Source organism: Octopus bimaculoides, chromosome 1, assembly GCF_001194135.2.
Source record: "Octopus bimaculoides isolate UCB-OBI-ISO-001 chromosome 1, ASM119413v2, whole genome shotgun sequence".
Lineage (NCBI taxonomy): Eukaryota > Metazoa > Mollusca > Cephalopoda > Octopoda > Octopodidae > Octopus > Octopus bimaculoides.
This window is the reverse complement of record NC_068981.1, coordinates 97,102,421-97,113,372: the sequence shown is the minus strand read 5'-3', so window position 1 is coordinate 97,113,372 and position 10,952 is coordinate 97,102,421. Positions and strand designations below refer to the sequence as shown.

Genomic DNA, 10,952 nt, shown 5'->3' with positions numbered 1-10,952 from the left:
TGTGTGTGTGTGTGTGTGTGTGTGTGTGTGTGTTTTCCCCCCATCTACCAGGGCCACTCATAAGGCTTTTAGTCATCCTGAGACTTAAGGAAATACTTGCCCAAGGCACTACATAGTGGGGCAGAACCCAAGACCACATGTTTGGGATGAAGCTTCTTCATGATGATAAAGGGGATTTCTTTCATAGGCACAAGGCACCAAATTCTAGAGAAAATAGAGTCAACTATTTCAACCCTAGTATTTGACATGCATTTCTTATGAAAACTTAAGATAAAAGGCAAAGTTGGCTTTGGTGGGATTTGAAGACAGAGTGTAAAGGGACATCGCTGAATATTACAATTTATTCAATCCACCACTGGGATGGTGAATTAAATGTTGTCCACAAATAATAAGAATAACAAGCATTTCTTGAAGTAAATCTGCTGATAAAACTTCGAATCAACTTACTTCTTCTAACTCTTTCTGTTTCTGTGCTTTTGATTTCATTTCTTTTTTGAGATAACCTTCAACTATGTTCATTTTCTGTTCTGCAGCTGAGCATCTGCAACAGGAAAAAGGATATTGTAGAGGAAATCATGTTCAAAACGGAAATCTACCCAATCCATCTTAAGGTAGAAAAGCTAATAATATCCTTTATAAGTGAAAGACAAACTATACCATCCCTAAAAAAAATATTACTGAAATTAGAAGACTAAATTTTCCATATATAATCATTACCAATATATTACTGGCACTTGTTTATTAATAACAGAAAGTAAGAGACAAGACCAAAGTGAAACCAGCAAGAATCAAATGCAGACAGAACTCAGTACTATAAAACATCTAATTTGCACTGATTTTTCAAGTCTATAAGAGTGAATCATTGCATTTGCACAAAGCTTGAAATCAAGGCGCACGTGATATGAAGATGAGGGGGAAATACAAAAATACACACACACACACAACAGGCATCTTCCAGTTTCTGTCTACCAGTTTCACTCACAAGGTATTGGTCAATCTGCAGCCATAGCAAAGAATGCTAGGCAACAGCATCCATACAGTGGGACTGGATCCCTACTTACAATTGCTCCAAAGCAAACTTAACAAAACAGCCATGCTTGTCCCTACATATGATCAAATTGAGATCGCAGGACTTGAACAGAACTTATTTTATCAACATAATTAATAAGTCTTTTCTTTAACTGCTACAAAGATTGATGAATGAGCTGCTATAGAGATAGTTTACAAAAAAAAAACAAGGGGTTTGCATGGAAATCAGATGAATGATGAAAGGAAAAAATGCAATACACAGTATACAAATGTATGATTAAGTACTCACAGAGAAGGATGCTCATTTAGGGCTAATCAAGGAATTCCACAGATCCTGGATTACACTGACTACAAAGAGAAAGGATCGATCCTTCCCAGATACCATTGCCTGACCAACAGGCACTTGCTGGAAGTCAGGCCATCCACTTAGGCCATGATACTCCCATACACCTTTTAAATAATTCACTGAGAGCAGTACCTCCTTATCCACCCTCACCCTCCTCTCCATATTGGGGTGGGGTAAAAAAAAATCTTTTCACTATAGCCACCAGATGGAAGTGGCTATAGTGAAAAGATTGACATTTCTGTACAGTGTGATTTTTTATTCCAATTTACAATTGTCATCCATGCTCCATAAAACTTTATAATTCCATCCATTCATCCATCTTCTCCACCCACTATTCCTAGGCAAGTCACTAGAATAGAATCCTCAGAGACCTCTTCTATAGTAATCATGATTACACTTTTCAGCTGGATTCCCAAGCATGACCAACTGAGACTATGGCTATTATTTAACCACCTCATTTTTGGTCTACCCCTAGGTCTCCTGCCAGCTGGCTCAGCTTAAAGAATATGTCTTGTGATTCTTTCCTAAAACTTTCTAATCCCATGTCTGTAGAACCTCAGCTGTGATCTCTCTACCCTGTCAAGTATCATTATTCCTGAGATCCATCAGAGGAACCCAATTTCAGTCACTTTCATTTACAATCATCCTCTTTCAGTCATTACCCAAGTCATGACCATAGGTAAGAATAGGCACAAAACTTTATAATTGAGTGAATTAATTATATAATGTAATATCCAATTAAATAATTACACCTACATTTTATAAAAAATTTATTTTGTAATAGTTGGTGACATTTTATACAAATGTGAACAAAACTGAGGCTATGAAAAAGTAATGGCTTGACTGTTTATGATTGTGTAGCAGGCAAAAAAGTAAAAAAAAAAACAAGAAATGTCCAGAATCATTAGAATTTATCAAATCATGTTCAAGTGAAAACTTACTTGTTGTGTGAAAGATCAGGGTTCATACTACACACCCAGTCATCAGGGAATTCACGACCAACATTGTTTGCTGAATAGGGAAGTGTTCGCCACTTCAGGCAAGCATCTAAGGAAAAGAAATCAAAGAAAATAATTTTAAATGTGGAAGGAATATGTTTTTTTTAAATCTTTTAAAAATTGATGTCATAAATGTGTATGTAGAGTGAGTGTAATGGATATGTATATACAAGGGTACAATAACAAGTATGTTTGTAATTAGATGTACACACCTAATCGCATTCTGTCAAAAAGCATGTGACATGCTTTTTTTTATATTATTGCTGTTGTAGTAGTTGCAGTAACATATGAGGTGGTATTAATAGGTTCCTGGACAAGTTATGTTTAATAAAAAATAACTTATTTACCTAAGTTTTAACATCATCTCCTTTGAAATAGTCACCTTGTGCAGCAATGCAGCAGTCCCAGTGTTCCTCTCACTTTTCGAATCTGACCTGGAAGTTGTTTTCTGTAAGTGAGACAAGGAACGTCTGCTGTTCCCTCTGGATCTCAACAACGGTGTTAAAACGGTGAAACTTTGAGCTTTATTTTCATCCTAGGGAAGAGATGGAAGTCCACAGGTGCTAAATCTGGTGAATAGAGTGGGTGCGGAAGCAATACTATGTCGCTTTTGGTGAGAAGCTCACAAGTGAGGAGAGCTTGGTGACAAGGTACAGTGTCAATCTGAAGAATTCAATTCTTCGCACTCTACAGATCCGGTCGCTTTCGATAAAGGTCCTCCCTCAAATGCTTCAAAACGTCACAGTAGAACTTTCAAGCGATGGTCTGGCTCTGGGACGAATTCTCAATGCATAATACCACATTTCCAGGGAAGTCATGCTCACAGCAGGTCTTCTAGATTGCTTATCATCTTCCAGAGACATTCTTTTGCTTTTGAAGTGCCTGTGCCACCTGGAACATTGCATACGACCTGTTGCCTCATCACTGTAAGCTTGCCAAAGCATGCTCAATGTCTCAGTAGCAGATTTCCCAAGTTTAATGCAAAATTTCATGTTGGCTCTTTGTTCCTGTCCATGACAAAATCACAGACAACAGCATATATGTGATCACAAAAACACAAATTTCAGAACCTGCAAAGTAAACACAGTGATGTCACTTGGCACAGTGCCTCGTGAAGGTCACTGCTAGCTCTCACTAAATGCACAACTAAGGGTTGTTGGTGCACTACAGCACTAGTCCAGGAACTTTTTGATACCATCTCATACAAGAAGTGTAATGAAGTGTATCTAAAGAGAAAGCTACATACCACACTGAAGAGTAAAACTAACTTGCATCGCTCGTCTTCTGGCATATTTGGCATCTGAAGATGGTGGATCTTTCCATTTTGAGCTGATATAACCAAAATTAGACCTGAGAAAAATCGATGGGAAAAAAAAGTCATTTAGAACTATTTTAGAAATGAATAAATGCAAAACTGAAATGGTTTGGGATAAATGCTTATCACTCAATGGTGTCTTGTATCTGAAATGGACCTATCTTTATCTGTTATTTTTTTTTTTGCTTCAGTACTTGTTTTCTTTATCGTTTCTTTAAGTTTGGTAGCTATTCTATCAATCTCTTTTGCTGAATCACTAAGCTACAGGAGGGGTCATAACCAACACCTGTTGTCAAGTGGTGAGGGGCTGACAAACAGACACACATGTATGGGTTTCCACGCAGTTTCCCTCTACTAAATTCTCTACAAGGCATTGGTCATCATGGGGCTATAGTAGAAGACAGTTGTCCTAGGTGCTGCACAGTGGGACTCAACCCAAAACCATGTAGTTGCAAAGTGAGCTTCTTAACCACACAGCCATGTTGGGAAATGCTTTTACAAAAGATAAAAGCAAAAGTTTCCATTAATATATATATATATATATATATAAATGTATGTGTGTCTTTGTGTCTGTTTGTCCCCCCCGCCATCACTTGACAACTAATGGTGATGTGTTTATGTCCCCGTAACTTAACAGTTCAGCAAAAGGGACTGATATAATAAGTACTAGGCTTACAAAGAATAAGTCCTGGGGTTGATTTCTTTGACTAAAACCATTTAAGGCAGTGCTCCAGCATGGTGACAGTCAAATGACTGAAACATAAAAGAGTAAAAGAAAAGAATAGAGATGGTCCCAACCTTATGTAAATGTATTTACATTCAATAAAAAAATTTTCATGAGGCCAAAATAATGCAAAAGGAAATACAAAGTAAACTACAAAAGTGCAAACAACAACAGTTGAAGTTGTTCTGTTTATATTATCAACTGCTGCTGTTTCACTTTGCATTGTTTCAGCCTCATCAAAAAGTTTTTATCGAATGTCATATCACACAATGGTTCACCATAATCATACAATTTTACACAGGGTCATTACCTGGTTATTACCAGAGTAGGTGACACTGCAAGCTGATTTTGGTGGAGCTACTTATCTACACCATTTTTGTCCTTGACGAAAGACAGTGAATGGCGTTCTACTGGGTTCAAATATGCCCCAAGCATATCTAAACTGGAAATAACCTTGTATTTATACATATCATGCCACCCAATAATTTGTATGCAGAGAGCCACCAATTAGTGCTACCAGTCATTGAACAATAATGACAGGAATAATATCATAAGGGAGACAATCTCTCTTATCAGTCTGCAACACCCGCTGTCCAGTTTAAGTGGCTAAAGAGGAATGCTTGTGTCCTACAGTCTGGGTAGGTAGCGCTACAAGCTAATTTTGGTGAATTTACACCATTTGCCACCAGTGAGAAATTTTCTCTATGACAAAACAGTGAATGGTTTTTTAAAAGGTTCAAATGTGCTCAAAGCGTATCTGAACTGGGAATAATCTTGTATTTATACACATCACTGCTTAGCACTGCCACCCCATAATTCTAATTTATATGTATTTAGTCTCAATCTTATGTAAGTGTATAGCTGTTCTGAATATTGCCATCGTCATTCTTAAAGAGGATAATTCTTGCTTCAAGTACAACAGATGAGATGAACAGCTAACAGTCCACCATTTCTCCCCAATCTACTTGAATGTCACATATAGAAATAATAAATAAATTATTGACAAAAAAATAGCTGATAAACATCTCTCACTATCTTCGAATCTAAATAAAAACTTACAAAATTCAAATGTAAACACAAATGGATATATTTACCAAAAGCTTGTAATTCCAGTTTGATCTGAAACAAATTAAAATATCATCATCATCATCATTCAGCATATTCATTATTTGTGAGGGTGTGGTGTATGTATGTATATGTGTGTGTGTGTGTGTGTGTGTGTGTGTTAATCAAAGTGTACAGTATTATATATTTATTATGGCCAATCTTACCAATTGGTTTCTTGCTAGGGATTCCATAGAATGTAAGGTAATAGGTCGATTGTGTAACCCTGCATTCATCAGAGGTGGGATGGATGGGAGTTATAACAATGTAATTATTTTGGTTTCTGGTATTGATATAAATTTGTTAAAAATGGTTTATCCTGTATGTTGGAAATTTATATGGTCATCTACGTCTGAGGAGAACAGTTTCTTTCAAACTCATATAATGTTTTCATTGATCGATTAAATGGAGCTGCTCGAAACGGCTGTAATGTATTGATACCTGGACATCCTTGTTATTTATTTACATTCTGTTCACCTAACTTGGAGCTGTGCAGACTATACCAAACTGGCTTGGTGCCTCAATTTAAGTACCTAATTAAACTGAATCTTAATTACATGCATGCATGCATGTAGGTATATATGTTACACGACGGGCTTCTTTCATTTTCCGTCTACCAAATCCACTCACAAGGCTTTCGTTGGCATGAGGCTGTAATAAAAAACACTTGCCCAAGGTACCATGCAGTGGGACTGAACCCAGAACCATGTGATTGGGAAGCAAGCTTCTTAACACACAGCCACACCTGCACTTATATGGACAGGCTTCTTTCAGTTTCCATCTACCAAATTGGATTGCCCAAGGTTATAGTAGAAGACACTTGCCTGAGATACCATGCAGTGGGACTGAACCTGAAACCATGTAGATGGGAAACAAACTTCTCACCACACAGCCACACCAGTGCCTAAAATATGTAATGTTATCACAAAATATTATAAGGTATTGTAGAAAACATGAAAGTTTTCACTATGTGAGAAATGTGAAGGTTCTAAATGTGTGATGAACATAAATAAAAAGAATTTAATACTGGAAGTACATTTTCATGAGATGTGTATGTGTCTGCACAGATCTGATGTTGAATACTACTGAAATCACTGAATACCTAGTGCTTGCTGCTTATTTTCAAGGCCTCTATTAATGAAGCTGCATGGCTCAGAGATTAGAGTGTCGGGCTCACAATCATGAGGTAGTGAGTTTGATTCCTGGGCTGAGCTGTGTGTTGTGTTCTTAAGCAGGGCACTTTATTTCACATTGCTCCAGTTCACTCAGCTGTAGAAATGAGGTGCGACATCACTGGTGCCAAGCTGCATCGGCATTTTCTTTTCCCTTGGATAATATCAGTGGCACAGAGAGGGGAGGCTGGTATGCATAAGTGACTGCTGGTCTTCTATAAACAACCTTGCCCAGACTCGTACCTTGGAAGGGAACTTTCTAGGTGCAGTGCCATTGTCATTCATGACCAAAGGTCTTTACTCTTTACCCCTATTCATGGAGGATTTTGTAACATGCATTTATCCTCTTTGCTGTATTCACACTCATCCAATTTTTATACCTCTAATTTCATTTAAACTTTTCACAGTGATTCTGTGAGAATAACAAAGTATCTTCTTCAGTCATTTTCTATGACAACTTCTTGCTGAATATATAAAGCATTGAAAGGGGGAATTAAAAAAAATAAATGTTCCAACTCACGTATATTCAGATCATTCCAATATTGTTCCATGTGTTCGCCCATAGCTTTCATTAAATATCGGAATTCTTTGGCATCAGCAAAGTCTTGCTTGTTATGGGTCGGCTCCAACACCAAATAAGGAACATCAACAACACCTATAGCAGAAACAAAGAATTTTGTCAACCAAACATTTGTTGTGCAATGTTTCATCAGCACAATTTCTGACTAACAGGTACACTGTAAAGATGTTTCCCCATTAAAATGTAATTCTTTTGTTTAACCCTTTAGCAAAATTTATTTATTCACATTGTTTTCAATTAATCATGCATTATCTCTTGGCTTTGACATTTCAATGGTGTAATTGTTTGATTTATAGAAAGACACTCTTGGGTGAGAGGCTGGATCTGGTCGGTTTCAACATACAAGAGGTAGAATACTTGGGCCTGATCAGGCCGGTTTAAATATACAAAAGGCAGAATATTTGAGCCTGATATGGCCAGATCGATGGTAAAGGGTTAAAAAAAGTTTCATTATTATCATCATCACCACCACCATCACCTTAATGTCTACTTTTCCATGCTTCCACGAGTAGAACAGAGATTATTGAAGCAGATTTTCTATGACTGGATGCCCTTCCTATCACCAACCCTCACCTGTTTCCAAGCAAGGTTATATTTCCCCATGACTAGACATGTTCTCACAGAATATTACCTTTTGACTTCTCAGGCATAGTTGGACCTACCAGGAGATTGCTCTCCTATCAACATAGCTCTCTGGGTCACAAGAGAATGCAAGCTCTTTTTTTAAAAGATTTTAAAAGTAAAAATCCCCACTAGGGTAGGTGCACCACTTCTGCACCTACCCTATTCACCAGATTTAGCACCTGCAGACTTCCATCCCTTCCCCAAGAAGAAAATGCAGCTCAAAGGTCGCCATTTTAACACCGTTGTCAAGATCCAGAGCAAATCGCAGACTGACCTTGACTAGCTTATGGAAAACAACTTCCAGGCCAGATTCTAAAAGTGGCAGGAAAGCTGGGACCGGTGTATTGCTGCGCAAGGTGACTATTTCGAAAGAGATGATATAAACACTTAGGTAAATAAGTTATTTTTTTATTAGTCATAACTAGTCCAGGAACCTTTTGATACCACCTCGTAATTTCGCTTAAATCATTCATGTCCTTAAGAAAACCATAAACATTACACAATCTCACATCTCAGTTCCTTTTCTCCTATAAATCTAAGAATTGAAATATGTAAGAAATCTATATTTCAAATCAATGAGAACATCCAACCCATCCCAACACATACAAACTATAGTATCTGTCCAGTGTTGCACCACACTGAACTAATCTGCTTTTAATTGAAAGCCAACAATTTTACTTTTTTCAGCCTATGAGGTCACTGAAACTGCTATAAATATTAGGCTAAAACACCTCTCAACAAATAGTATATATGTATCTAGTCACTTTTACATCTGTTTCTATTTTCTTAAATATTTATCAGAAAGATAGAAACCAATAAATTATTAAATTATCCCAAAGAAACAGATGATGTGTGATTTTGTTTAATTGCATCGATATTCCACCCATACTATTGTGGAGTATGTCCTTACAACTTATAAGCATACCTATTATGGATATAATAAACAGATGATATGTGATTTAGTTTAACTGTATCAACTGTCCATAAATCCTAGATATATAAATGTTGGAAAGCTGGACAACCCTAAGGCTCCTCTAATCAGGTCAAATCATCCAACTCACTGCAGCACAGAAAACAGATGTTAAATGATGATGATGATGATGATGATGATGATATACTATTCTACAATTAAATCAGTCTGGCTTATGGTTTTATTTATCACGAAGAGCTATATGAAAAGATATCAACTTACCCACAATCCCACTGCAACAGCTGAAATGAAGGGAAAAAGATGAAAATATTTATTCTTTCTCTTTTTATAATTGTAAAACAAATGCTGCTTCCTGATGACTCAATATTGATTTAGATGTTTTAGAATATATTTTCAGTTACACATCTCAGAACTATGCTAAACAATCTAACACTACAAAATGTCAGTTAATGGTTATTTGGAGACTACTAAAACCAAACAAATATTCAACATCCAGTTAGGAGCTTATTGATACATTTATATTAGTTTACAGAAACTAAACAAGAAATTCTACATCTTAAGACATTATTTTACATCAGACATGGGCAACCTTTTCCGAAAAGCAGGCTGCACGAGACATGGCTTATCAATTGGTGGGCTAAAAGATTTCAACGTAACTTTTCATTAGGTATGCTATTCTGAAAATCTTGCAGGTTGCAGCTTGCCCGTGATTGTCTTACATAAATAATTACGCATCACAAAATTGTTCTACATGTTTCAGAGTCATCTGTGCTAGTGAAAGTTATGCTACATGTTCTGCATACAATTACACATATAGAAGCTATTCTACACATTCCACATGTATTAAGATTCCTGGGATTTATTTTACATGTTCATCAAATGATTACTCATCTGAAGGATATACATGCTCATGAGGTAATTACATATATGGAGGATATACCACATGCTCCTTATATACTACATAAAAAGAATACAATAAGCTCCAAAGTATATTGTCCATTTGAATGATATGCTACATATTCATAAAATAATTTCATGTCCAAAGGATATTTTAAAAAAGTATGAATTCCTACTTACACCCCACCTTCCAACTGCGGCCCAACTTTTTCATACATCCGAATCAATCGGCTACAATTATATACAAATATTCCATCCTGGTTACGATTGTCAATATTTACACCATATATAAAACTGAGGCTCTTTGGTTCTTTGAGTGCTCTGAAAAAAAAGTGAGATTTTATGATTACATCAGAATGTTAACTTTTTTTTGTCTACTCTATAGTTGAAATAATTAAGAATACATGTTAATCAACCACTTTTTGAACCTCCAGTTTCAAATCACTGCATATTTTCATGATCCCTGAACAAAACATTTTATTCTACATACTTTGGCTAACCTAAATGATGGTAATTAAAAGACAATAATTTCTAGAGGAAATTACGCAAATAAGAACCGTATTTCCTGTGGTAAATTATCCAAACAGGTACTATTACAATTAAGTTAAATTACTAGCATTCTATCAAGGGAAAAAATGTTGTCTTATATCAGCTTACCACAACCTGATGCAGAACAAAACACTAATCCTATGAATTCTTAGAAAGATTTACAACTAGAAAGACTTGGAGATGGATTAACATTTAAATCAATGCTTTTTCTAGGCTGGATGGATATTTTAGCTTCACAACACCCAGGGACATTTAGTATAAGTTTACCCTTTCCTTATTTTATTCAATGAAGATTCCCAAAAGTTTTTCCTTGAACACTATTTTTTAAGGAGAAAATCAAAATGGTTCGTAAACTTATTTTGTTTATGAACACAAAGTAGATGTGCTGGGTACTGTACACTGATTTAGCCCTAGTTCATTACCAGGTGCAGGAGTGGCTGTGTGGTAAGTAGCTTGCTTACCAACCACATGGTTCCGGGTTCATTCCCACTGTGTGGCACCTTGGGTAAGTGTCTTCTACTATAGCCTCGGGCCGACCAAAGCCTTGAGTGGATTTGGTAGACGGAAACTGAAAGAAGCCTGTCGTATATATGTATATATGTATATATGTATATGTATCATCATCATCATCATCATCGTTTAACGTCCGCCTTCCATGCTAGCATGGGTTGGACGATTTGACT

At 36.4% G+C, this 10,952-nt stretch overlaps 1 protein-coding gene across 6 annotated transcripts in view; it reads right to left on the bottom strand.

Annotated features, from left to right (window-relative positions):
• Positions 1-10,952, bottom strand: part of LOC106879882 (ATPase MORC2) — a 167,114-nt gene that overhangs the window by 94,617 nt on the left and 61,545 nt on the right. For all 6 annotated transcript variants that reach the window (XM_014929608.2, XM_014929613.2, XM_014929607.2 and 3 more), the window contains exons 13-19: positions 9,901-10,041; positions 9,085-9,104; positions 7,209-7,343; positions 5,507-5,531; positions 3,620-3,723; positions 2,317-2,422; positions 448-541 (exon numbers count right to left, since the gene is read on the bottom strand). In XM_014929608.2, the coding sequence (XP_014785094.1) occupies positions 448-541; positions 2,317-2,422; positions 3,620-3,723; positions 5,507-5,531; positions 7,209-7,343; positions 9,085-9,104; positions 9,901-10,041 (625 nt within the window). The remainder of the gene's footprint in view (positions 1-447; positions 542-2,316; positions 2,423-3,619; positions 3,724-5,506; positions 5,532-7,208; positions 7,344-9,084; positions 9,105-9,900; positions 10,042-10,952) is intronic.